The sequence below is a fragment of the Macaca nemestrina genome, chromosome 13, assembly GCF_043159975.1.
Source record: "Macaca nemestrina isolate mMacNem1 chromosome 13, mMacNem.hap1, whole genome shotgun sequence".
NCBI lineage: Eukaryota > Metazoa > Chordata > Mammalia > Primates > Cercopithecidae > Macaca > Macaca nemestrina.
Window position 1 is genome coordinate 24,274,627 of NC_092137.1, and position 12,874 is coordinate 24,287,500.

General features: G+C 39.4%; 1 protein-coding gene across 7 annotated transcripts in view; it reads right to left on the reverse strand.

Annotated features, from left to right (window-relative positions):
- Window positions 1–12,874, reverse strand: part of LOC105479823 (intersectin 2) — a 156,993-nt gene that overhangs the window by 95,631 nt on the left and 48,488 nt on the right. For all 7 annotated transcript variants that reach the window (XR_011611551.1, XM_011738143.3, XM_011738146.2 and 4 more), the window contains exons 8-12: window positions 11,583–11,722; window positions 6,772–6,835; window positions 2,648–2,785; window positions 1,849–1,934; window positions 604–866 (exon numbers count right to left, since the gene is read on the reverse strand). Coding sequence is in view for 6 of the 7 variants with exons in the window: in XM_011738143.3 (XP_011736445.1) it covers window positions 604–866; window positions 1,849–1,934; window positions 2,648–2,785; window positions 6,772–6,835; window positions 11,583–11,722 (691 nt within the window). In the remaining variant the exon portion in view is untranslated. The remainder of the gene's footprint in view (window positions 1–603; window positions 867–1,848; window positions 1,935–2,647; window positions 2,786–6,771; window positions 6,836–11,582; window positions 11,723–12,874) is intronic.

The window sequence follows — 12,874 nt, forward strand, 5'->3', positions numbered from 1 at the left end:
AATATAAATGTTAACAGGAATAATTTCCCCTCTATTCTGGTATCTGGGGGAAAAAATTCTATTTATATTATTTCAGTGTGCAATAACTTTCTGTGATTCATCCCTGGCCCTTTAAAACACAGCCAGTCCTCCTAAGGACCCTTCTTTCCCAGCAACACTATCCCAAAGGCCTGTGTAAGCCCATCCTCTCGATTCCTCTCTAGAGAGACTTTCAATGCCCCACTCTCATCTTTCTGCCTCTCCAATTCCTTGGACTCTTAATCTGGATCTTAAACTTGCTTTAGTCTAATGACTTGCTCAGCTGGCTAACTAACCTTAGCTCCTCACTCAACTTAGCTCTGCAGTCAATCCTCCTTTCATTGAGATATCACATGCAGAGGATGCTTTCTCTACCACTTACCAGTTCTGAAAACTCCTTATAAGCAAGAAGCCTCTTTCCCTCCTCAAGGGAAGGAAGGATCAGATTTGTATAGGATGAGAACAAAATGATGCAGAGCAAAAGGCAAAACAAAAATTCAAAAATAAGCATTTTTTAATCAAATAAAATACAGTCACTTATTAAATGTAATGATTTTCTTAAGAAATAAAAAATTTAAAAATAACCTCTCGTCTTTCTATCTCTTTTCTCCTTTCTTCCTCTCGTTGTCTCTCCAATTCCCGTTGCTTCTCCAAGCGTTTTTCTAATTCAAGTTGTTTCTTCCATTCTTGTTCTTGTAATTCTCTCTGTTTTCGTTCCCACTCTTCCTTTTCTTTCTGGGCTTTACGTTCTGCCTCCCTCTGTTGCTGCTCCATCAAGGCTTGGCGTCGCTTCTCCAGCTCCATGTTCCCTCGCTCATAGTTGGCTTTCCGTTTGTCCTCAAAAGTAACTGAACAGGGTATGCCATCAGCATCTGCACACATGAACAGCCTACAGAACCTATAATCTAGTTTCTACAATACTTACGCCTTGTGATCATTTGAGTGCTATTAGTATTTGAATACTTCCCCTGAGGATAATTTTAACTCATATCTAAGTGGAGAAATATCTACTTTCTTCAAGGATATTCAATTTTAGAAAATAAAATTTTTAACTTTGAATCCATTCAAGAGAGAAATAATTTTTATAAACTTGCCAATAAAAATACTTTTTTGGCCGGGCATGGTGGCTCACGCCTGTGATCCCAACACTTTGGGAGGCCAAGGCGGGTAATCACCTAAGGTCAGGAGTTCAAGACCAGCCTGGCCAACATGGTGAAACCCCGTCTCTACTAAAAATACCAAAAATTAGTCAGACATAGTGGTGGGCACCTGAAATCCCAGCTACTCAGGAGGCTGAGACTGGAGAATTGCTTGAACCCGGGAGGCAGAGGTTGCAGTGAACCGGGATTGCGCACTCCAGCCTGGGTAACAAGAGAAACTCCGTCTCAGGGAAAAAAAAAAAAAACTTTTTCGACTTTTTTCTCTTCTTCAAGGACAATCAAAGCTGTGTGGTTATACATTTGTTTTGATGTCATTAGCATCCTAATATATTAAAACAGCTACAAATGTATTATTTCAACCAAAATTTAAATGTTTTTAAAGGTAAAGATTTCATTACAAAGTTTGTTCTAGTAACTCAGGCTAAAGTAGGAGAAATACTTTAACTCAGATGTCTATAATCCTGTCAAATACATATAATTGTCTCTTCTTCATACTCTTTTCATTTTGACCATCTTAATTTTATCAATATCAAAATACATCCCATCAAAGTTTTTTCTCATATAGCACATAAAATATTAAAAATATAAACATTCTAAATATTCAGTTACATGTAAAGGTAGAATTTAAAAGAATTCAGTATAAATATACAACTTTGACACTCAGTGATACCTGGTAATTTCTTCTGAGGTTCCTCTTCTTGTATTTTCTGATATGAAGGCAGAGTTCCATTAATGGAATCAATTTGCTTTCCTCCTCTAAAAAAATCAAACAACAAAGTTAGCATCGTGCAGTCTGGACATTTTCAGACTAGATTACACAGACTACCAGTGATTACAGCAATTTGATATTGGGAATATAGTATTAAAGATATTTAAAACACTTTGGTATGTCATTACAATATGTAGCAGTATATGGATATTCAAGACAGAGAAATCTGGATTCAAATCATGGTTCAGCTAATTTTTGTTCTTGGGCAAATTTTTCTTTATCTCCTTAGTCATTAGCTTCCTTATGCACAACATGATGAAAACACACTTTTTTTTTTTCTTTTTTTTGAGGCAGGGTCTTGCTCTGCTGCCCAGGCTAGAGTGCTGTGGCATAATCACAATTCACTGTAGCCTCTAATTCCTATGCTCTAGTGATCCTCCTGCCCCAGCTTCCAGAGTAGCTAAGACTACAGGCGCATCTGGCTAATTATTTTTATTTTTGTAGAGATGGGGTCTCACTATGTTGTCCATGCTCATCCTGAACTCCTGGCCTCATGTGATCCTCCCACCTCAGCTCCCAAAGTGTTATGATTACAGGCATAAGCTGCCATGCCTGGCCCACACCTACTTCTAACATGTACCCTTTTCCAGTATTACTCATTGAATACTAAAATAAATGGCAGTGCAAATATTTAACTCTCTTCTAAATCACATCTGCCAAGTTATCAAAACCACAGCTCTCGACCTCCAGGCACACTCACCTGAAAGATGGAGGAACAAGCTCAGGAGGTAAAGTCAGTGGTAATGGCTGTCCAGCTTTGGCCATGTCAGTAAGGTGCATTGCAAGAATAAACTCTTCTGCTTTTAGCTGTCCATCACCATCAATGTCAGCCAGAGTCCTAAAGAAAATAAAATTAACAACTTAATAAAGCCTATTCGGAGTAAAATATTGCTTCAAAAGTTCAATTTTTTATTTTATTTTATTTTTTTGAGATGGAGTCTAGGTCTGTCGCTCAAGCTGGAGTGCAGTGGCAGTCTCGGCTTACTGCAAGCTCTGCCTTCCGGGTTCACACCATTCTCCTGCCTCAGCCTCCCAAGTAGCTGGGACTATAGGTGCCCACCACCACGCCCGGCTAATTCTTTGTGTTTTTAGTAGAGACGGGGTTTCACCATGTTAGCCAGGATGGTCTCGATCTCCTGACCTCTGATTCGCCTGCCTCAGCCTCCCAAAGTGCTGGGATTACAGGCGTGAGCCACCCGTGCCCGGCCAATTTTTTATTTTTAAAAGAAGGATAATGATGGTAAAACTGCTGGGTACACTTATTTTAGTGAAATGTAAATACATACATTTACATAACTCACTATTGAATGTACATATTTACATTCAATAGTGAGTTAATTTTCACCCTTGATTTTCATGACATAAAAGAGAGTGAAGAAACTCTGAAACAGAAAGAGACCTACCCCTTCTGAGAAAGTGGTTTATCTTACTCCATGGTTAATTCACCTACCAAATCACATTTACCTATATTAAAAATGAGATACTCTCTGATTCTCCATAGAAGGGATTAGATCAAAGAAAACAAGTTTTTCTTGTAAAATGTAGTCATGAACTGCATAATGACATATCAGCAAACAATGGACTGCACTTATAATGGTGGTCCCATAAGATTATAATGGAGTTGAAAAATTCCTATCACCTGCGGACATTGTAGCTGTCATAATGCAATGCATTACCTATGTGTTTGTGATGATGCTAGTGTGAACAAACAAACTGCACTGCCAGCTGTAGAAAAGTACAGCATATACAATTATGTACAGAACATAACACTCAATAACAATAAACACCTATTAATATGCTACTGGATAATGTATTTACTATACTGCATTTTTATATATATATATATTTTTAATCTTTTTTTAAATTATTATTTTTTTAAATTATACTTTAAGTTCTAGGGTACATGTGCATAACGTGCAGGTTTGTTACATATGTATACTTGTGCCATGTTGGCGTGCTGCACCCATCAACTCGTCAGCACCCATCAACTCGTCATTTACATCAGGTATAACTCCCAATGCAATCCCTTCCCCCTCCCCCCTTCCCATGATAGGCCCCGGTGTGTGATGTTCCCCTTCCCGAGTCCAAGTGATCTCATTGTTCAGTTCCCACCTATAAGTGAGAACATGCGGTGTTTGGTTTTCTGTTCTTGCAATAGTTTGCTGAGAATGATGGTTTCCAGCTGCATCCATGTCCCTACAAAGGACACAAACTCATCCTTTTTTATGGCTGCATAGTATTCCATGGTGTATATGTGCCACATTTTCTTCATCCAGTCTGTCACTGATGGACATTTGGGTTGATTCCAAGTCTTTGCTATTGTGAATAGTGCAGCAATAAACATATGTGTGCATGTGTCTTTATAGCAGCATGATTTATAATCCTTTGGGTATATATCCAGTAATGGGATGGTTGGGTCATATGGTACTTCTAGTTCTAGATCCTTGAGGAATCGCCATACTGTTTTCCATAATGGTTGAACTAGTTTACAATCCCACCAACAGTGTAAAAGTGTTCCTATTTCTCCACATCCTCTCCAGCACCTGTTGTTTCCTGACTTTTTAATGATTGCCATTCTAACTGGTGTGAGATGCTATTTCATTGTGGTTTTGATTTGCATTTCTCTGATGGCCAGTGATGATGAGCATTTTTTCATGTGTCTGTTGGCTGTATGAATGCCTTCTTTTGAGAAATGTCTGTTCATATCCTTTGCCCACTTTTTGATGGGGTTGTTTGTTTTTTTCTTGTAAATTTGTTTGAGTTCTTTGTAGGTTCTGGATATTAGCCCTCTGTCAGATGAGTAGATTGCAAAAATTTTCTCCCATTCTGTAGGTTGCCTGTTCACTCTCATGGTAGTTTCTTTTGCTGTGCAGAAGCTCTTCAGTTTAATTAGATCCCATTTGTCAATTTTGGCTTTTGTTGCCATTGCTTTTGGTGTTTTAGACATAAGTCCTTGCCCATGCCTATGTCCTGAATGGTACTACCTAGGTTTTCTTCTAGGGTTTTTATGGTATTAGGTCTAACATTTAAGTCTCTAATCCATCTTGAATTAATTTTCGTATAAGGAGTAAAGAAAGGATCCAGTTTCAGCTTTCTACTTATGGCTAGCCAATTTTCCCAGCACCATTTATTAAATAGGGAATCCTTTCCCCATTTCTTGTTTTTCTCAAGTTTGTCAAAGATCAGATGGCTGTAGATGTGTGGTGTTATTTCTGAGGCCCCTGTTCTGTTCCATTGGTCTATATCTCTGTTTTGGTACCAGTACCATGCTGTTTTGGTTACTGCAGCCTTGTAGTATAGTTTGAAGTCAGGTAGCGTGATGCCTCCAGCTTTGTTCTTTTGACTTAGGATTGTCTTGGAGATGCGGGCTCTTTTTTGGTTCCATATGAACTTTAAAGCAGTTTTTTCCAATTCTGTGAAGAAACTCATTGGTAGTTTGATGGGGATGGCATTGAATCTATAAATTACCTTGGGCAGTATGGCCATTTTCACGATATTGATTCTTCCTATCCATGAGCATGGTATGTTCTTCCATTTGTTTGTATCCTCTTTTATTTCACTGAGCAGTGGTTTGTAGTTCTCCTTGAAGAGGTCCTTTACATCCCTTGTAAGTTGGAGTCCTAGGTATTTCATTCTCTTTGAAGCAATTGTGAATGGAAGTTCATTCATGATTTGGCTGTTTGTCTGTTACTGGTGTATAAGAACGCTTGTGACTTTTGCACATTATTCAGTTAGGAAAAGAAGAAGTCAAATTGTCCCTGTTTGCAGATGACATGATTGTATATTTAGAAAACCCCATTGTCTCAGCCCAAAATCTCCTTAAGCTGATAAGAAACTTCAGCAAAGTCTCAGGATATACTGCATTTTTTATTGTTATTTTAGAGTGTACTCCTTCTACTTACAGAAAAAAAAAGTTAACTGCAAGACAGCCTCAGGCGGGTCCATCAGGATAAATTCCAGAAGGCATTGTTATCATAGGGGACAATGGGTCCATGCGTGTTATTGCCCCTGTCCAGTGAGACAAGATGTGGAGGTAGAAGACAGTGATACTGATGATCTTGACCCTCTGTAGGCCTAAGCTAATGGGTGTCTTTGTGTATCAGTTTTTAACAAAAGTTTAAAAACTAAAAATAAATTTTAAAAATAAAAAGAGCTTTAAAGAATAGGATATAAATATCTTTCTGTACAATGTGTTTGTGTTTTAAGCTAAGTGTTATTACAAGAGTCAAAAAGTTTTTTTTTTTTTTTTTTTGAGACAAAGTCTCACTCTGTCGCCCAGGCTGGAGTGCAGTGGCCGGATCTCAGCTCACTGCAAGCTCCATCTCCCGGGTTTACGCCATTCTCCTGCCTCAGCCTCCCGAGTAGCTGGGACTACAGGCGCCCGCCCCCTCTCCCGGCTAGTTTTTTGTATTTTTTAGTAGAGACGGGGTTTCACCGTGTTGGCCAGGATGGTCTCGATCTCCTGACCTCGTGATCCACCCGTCTCGGCCTCCCAAAGTGCTGGGATTACAGGCTTGAGCCACCGCGCCTGGCCTAAAAAGTTTTAAACAATTAAAAGGTTTATAAAGTTAAAAAGTTATAGTATGCCAAGATTAATCTATTGTTGGGGAAAATATTTTTTGTAAATGTGGTGTAGCTTAAGGGTACAACAACATTCTGCACAATTACATTTGCCTCCAAGCTTAATACTAACTTTCAAATGGCTGTTTTTATAGAGCATCTCTGAGTCACAAACTTTTACAGAAACAGTATCTTTCTCATGATAGGGGAGAGTTTAATTAATTAATGCATAGTTAATCAAATGTAATTAAGGGACAAACTTACCAAATAGTAGCTAGCTGAGTTTGAGAAAGATTTGACTGAAGAAGGGCATTTCTAGCTTGAAAACCTGATTAAGCGGAGAAAATCACAAAGGAATTCTTTAGTCTCTTTCAAGTTATGCACAACAAAATAGCTGTATCTGTAAAATAACAATGCTACTAGGGTATCCTGGGAACTTTTAACATCAAAATGTTTTTACCATGTGCTAGGTGCTAAGCATTCAGTAGTAATCAAACACAGTCACTGCCCCAAGGAATTTCAAATCTAGAATTAGTGGTATCAAGTGCTCTCCCCTGTCTTTTCAGCAAGATAATAATACACACAAGTGGCTAACATGAAAGAACAAGACATCAGGCACATAGAGTATTAGAGGCCAAGATTGTGGGCCCTCTTGTACCCCCAGCAGGTGCAGCACTTCCCACTCCTAGGTGACTGAGCTGTGAGTAGCAGAAGAGTCAGGCGCCACTCTGGGTTCAGTCTGAGTCAAGGTCTGTCCAAAACAACTCTCACATAAGAGATTACATCTGCCAACACTTTCTCAGCAACAGCTCCAACTACAAGAAAGCCAGCCAAGTGCAGCTAGATTTCTTGTCCCACTGGGCCTTCAACATAGGACTAGATAATCAAAGCAACCATGTATTACAATATGCAGCTAAATGTTTATGTTATATAACTTTTAAAGCATTTTCATTCTACTTTTTCAATCTGGACATTTAACATAAATCACATAAAAACACTGGAAATTAAACCCGGAGCCTCGCCCTACTAATTACTCCTCAGATTTCACTTAGGAAATTGATTTGAGTAGGTCTTTGTGTTAAAAGGAAGATTCTTCTAAATAAGAGAGATGGAAGGCTATTTTAAACCTGAAAAAAAGGTTCAAAACTATTTCAGCTTTTGGACAAAAAAAAAAAAAGATCCTTTTGGACTGAAAGAAGATCCCTTAGCATCAGGCAATAGAGCAAACAGAAGAGAGGAGGAGGAGGAATGTAAATGGTTAAAAATCATATTCATGGAGGGCTTTATAGGTGTGAGGCAAAGTCTGAGTAATACAAAGGGCCATAGAGAGCCAGCAGAGTATCTTACTAAGGAAAGCTCATTGGAACATGTACACTTTTAGTCGGCCAAGCCTCTGGATATCCTATATCCTCTGCTTAGAATGCCAGACCCTCCATTCTTTACTTCGTAGTCTATCCTCTAAGATCTGGCTCTAATGTCTTTTCTTCTGTGAAACATTCTCTCTTATATCCTTGGAGTTAGTCACTTTCTCATCTACATTAATCACAGCACTTTTAAACAAGTAATTAAACACCTTGATTACATGAGCTATATACTATGGGCTCTTCAAAGGTATGAACCATGTCTTCCTCCTCTCTGTATTCCTGTGCCTAACAGAGTGCCCAGAAAGTATGTGATTCAGGAAACAGTTACATCAATGACTTAATCTAAACAAATTTTTAAAAACTATGTTTAGGGGGAGAAGAAGAGAAGGAACAAAAGGAAAAAACAGACTACTGGACAGGCACGGTGGCTCATGTCTGTAATCCCAAAACTTTGGGAGACCAAGGCGGGCGGATCACCTGAGGTCGGGAGTTCGAGACCAGCCTGGCCAATATGGCGAAACCCTGTCTCTACTAAAAAAAAAAAATTAGCTGGGTATGGTGGCGTGTGCCTGTAGGAGGCAGGAGAATCGCTGGAACCCGGGAAGCAGAGGCTGCAGTGAGCCAAGATCGCACCACTGCACTCCAGCCTAGGTGACAGAGCAAGACTCTGTCTCAAAAAAAAAAAAAAAAAAAAAAAATCACCAACTCCTACATTTATTGAAAAAAACAAACATATAAGTCCAGATTAGCCTCATCTTCATATTCTTGGGGCTCATGCTCAGCTTAAGGACACCAGCAGCAACTATTCTTTTTATAGAACACCTTGTCTTTACCCACAGATACATAGCTTTACCCTTGTAGGTCTCAGAATAATAATGACATTCTCTAAAAACACCACAATACACAACCTTCATACAATGTGGCATATACTAATGAAGTTATATTAGGATCATTTCCCCACAGTTGGCTCCCCATTCACTGCCCTTCATATCCCAATGCAAAATCACCTCTGTTTATACTGTTACATTTACAGTACTTATACAAAGTGTACTACTCTTAAGTATGCTAATGAATTTTCTTCTTTTTTTTTTTTTGAGACATAGTCTAGCTCTGTAAACCAGGCTGGAGCGCAGTGGCGTGATCTCAGCTCACTGCAACCTCTGCCTGCCAGGCACAAACAATTCTCCTGCCTCAGACTCCAGAGTAGCTGGGATTACAGGCGTCCACCACCACGCCTGGCTAAATTTTGTATTTTTAGTAGCGATGGGGTTTCACCATGTTGACCAGGCTGGTCTCAAACTCCTGACCTCAAGTGATCCGCCCGCCTAAGCCTCCCAAAATGTTGGAATTACAGGTGTGAGCCACTGCACTTGGCCTGCCTAATGAATTTTTACATAGGTATGCACATATACACCGATATCAAGATGCAGAATGTTTCCAGCAACTCAGAAGGTTTGCACATGGTCCCTTCCCCACATAGTAAACACATTATTCTGATTTCTATCACCATTAATTAGGTCTCCTGTTCTTCAGTTTTGTATAAATGGGTTAAATGCTATGGTCCTTTTGGGATGCTTTCATTCAATACAATACCTATGAAAGTCATTCAAGTGGTTGCATGTATCAGCAATTCATTTGGTTTTATTGCTTTAAAGTATTCTGTTACGTAAATATACCGTCATTTATCTATTCTGTTGATGAACACTTAGGTTGCGAACATTTTTGTACGCATCTTTTTCATCAACTTTCGTTCAGCTGAAAACAAATAACTTCTTTTTATTAGAGAGATGGGCTCTCACTAAGTTGCCCAGGCTGGACTCCTGGGCTCAAGCAATCCTCCTGCCACAGCCTCCCAAGTAGCTGGGACTACAGGCACATGCCACTATGCCTAGCAAAGAGAATCTTTTTTTTTTTTTCTTGAGACAGAGTCTTGTTCTGTCGCCAGGCTGGAGTGCAGCAGCGCCATCTCGGCTCACTGCAACCTCTGTCTCCTGGGTTCAAGCAATTCTCCTGCCTCAACCTCCAGAGTAGCTGGGACTACAGATGTGTGCCACCATGCCCAGCTAATCTGTGTATTTTTAGCAGAGACAGGGTTTCACCATGTTGGCTAGGGTGGTCTTGATCTCTTGACTTCATGATCTGCCCACCTTGGCCTCCCAAAGTGCTAGGATTACAGGTGTGAGCCACCACCCTCGGCCAAAATAAACTTTTTAAATGCAAAATGTAGGGTACAAAGAAGTTAATTTTTTCAAAGAATAGGAATTATGACTTTATATTAATCTCCAGTATGGTTCAATACCATATTTCACAGAATCTAAAATTCCACTGGCTATAAGACTTACTATTATTTTATGCATAAGAAAGCACTGCTAATGAAACTATGACACAGTGCTAAGACATCACTAATTGTAGCACACATCCTAATTTTAGAGACATTAAAATGTAAAAAAAAGCGTGTCAAAGAAAGCATACCTTGTTTCATGCAATTTGATAAAATTACAGAAAATCTTAGATATGTAATATGAAATAAATGTAAAAATACAAAGTATATATATAAGTTAAGAAGTATAATAAGTCACCCATGAACCTACCACCCATCTTAAGAACTAGATTACTAAATGCCTTGAATCTATCTGTGTTCCTTGACTTATTCCCATGCTTCCACAAGAGGTAACCACTACCCTGAATTTTGTATGCATAATTCCCTTGCTTTAAAAAATAGTTATCACATAGTTATGTATCTTTAAATAAAATACTGTATGTATTTGCTTGTCCAATCAATTCCAAAAGTCTTACTGCTTGTTCCCTTGCCTCTCTGCATAACTACTGACCCTAGACTCCTATTTCATAGACTACTTTTCACTCTCCAAATAGGCCATGTACTTTTTGCTCTTAATTTCTCATTTGTCACCATCAAATGCCCCCACGTTCGATCTCTGTCGAAATCCTGACTTTTTCATGGAGCTTAAATGCTCCCTTCCTATAAGATACCTCATCTGAACTCTTCAGCTTTAATATATCCCATTCTATGTTACTTAGCACTTAAAGTTTTATTATTTTTAAACACTTATTTTACTCGGTCCTAAATCATAATTTCTTGCTGAGTGAAGGGGGTGTGGGAAAGTTAGAAGGTGGGAACTCTACTTGCCTGTTACCCTCTGTTTATGTCTCCTTTGCTGTTTTCAATTAGTACAGTTTGGATGACATTTTAGCCTGGACTCAAATGTTTTACAGTGAACTAAGGCCAAGTTTTACAGGCACATTTGGGCTAGAGCACTAAAGGGTGAGCAATGCTCACCTGAGGTTTTATAATAGGGTAAGCAGAGAAAAAGCCCAATGCAGAGGAGGATTCTCAGGAAAAGTGAGCTGAGGCTAAGTTCCACACACTCTCTCTTGTGACCCATAGCTCTCCATCCACTGCAAAGCTTAGAGGATGAGGTTTGATCTTCTTGGACAGGTCTTTTGCCAAAAAGTTGGGGGTATATCTGGTGCCCGACTTGACAATAAGAACTTTGAAGGAAGCAATCAAGTTGAATCCATCTTTGAATCCCTATACAACTTCAGGTATTTGTATTTATCAAACGCCTGCTAAATTTTTTGGATGTTAAAATGTCAGATGAGCTACACAATACAAATTCAAATGAGAGTTCTTCAATGGAAGTCCACACAAAAGACCCTTTCTCATGCTCCTCAGCACTGTATGCTGCTTACCTGAGAGATATCCACTCATGCTTTTGTCAAGACTATTAAATTTTTGCCGATATTTTAATCTTGAAGGCTGAGGAACTGCCCACTCTGAGGTCCCAGTCTTGGGTGAGTTCCCTGAGAGTGAAGCAGTCGAGGAAGTTGAGCTATAAAAAAATTTATTTAAAATTTTTATGTTGCTAAATAAAATATATTTAATTAAACTTTGTAAGACCAAGGCATTAAGAATCTTATATACCAGGGGTCCTGAACCGTCGGGCCACAGACCTGTTACAAACCAGGCTGGACAGCAGGGCTCGGTGAGTGGCAGGTGAGTCAGCACTACTACCTGAGCTCCAGCTCCTGCCCAGTGAGCAGCGGCATTAGATCCTCATAGGAGTGCGAATCGTATTGTGAATGGCACATGTGAGGGACCTAGGTTGGATGCTCCCTTTGAGAATCTAATGCCTGATGATCTGAGATGTAACAGTTTCATCCTAAAACCATTGCTTCAAGTCTGTGAAAAAACTGTCTTCCATGAAACCAGTCCCTGGTACCAAAAAGGTTGAGGACCACTGTTATATACTATAATGGTGACTGCCTTTTTTGGGAGACAGAGTCTCACTCTGTCACCAGCCTGGAGTGCAGTGGCACGATCCTGGATCACTGCAACCTCTACCTCCTGGGTTCAAGTAATTCTCCTGCCTCAGCCTCCCGAGTAGCTGGGATTACAGGCACATGCCACCAGGCCCGGCTACTTTTTGTGTATATTTTTAGTAGAGACAGGGTTTCATCATGTTGCCCAGGCTGGTCTCGAACTCCTGAGCTCACGCAATCCGCCCACCTCAGCCTCCCAAAGTGCTGGGATTACAGGAGTGAGCCACTGTGCCTGGCCAATGGTGACTGCTTTTGCATTTTACATTTTTTTTTTTAATTTTAAGCAATTATCACTATTCTTAGTAAAGCAAAGACCATACGAAGTATAAAACTCCATGAGACTACCGCATATAAAGAATCCGCTCTGTGCCAGACCTTATATCATACTAAGGCCTTTACAAATATTTCTAAAATCCTCCCAACAAACTTAAAAAATGTTACAGTCCCCATCTTTTAGATGGGTAAACTATGGCTCAGCAATGTTAAGAAAAAACAAGGTCACAGAATCAGTGAGTAACCTGGGATATGAATGTTGTTCTTCTGGGTCAAATCTAACACTCTCCGTACGCTACCCTGAAGAGTATAATAGTGATTTATATGAAGGATGATTAATGTAATGAATACTGATGCATTTGTGCTTTGTAAAATTTAAAAGATACCAA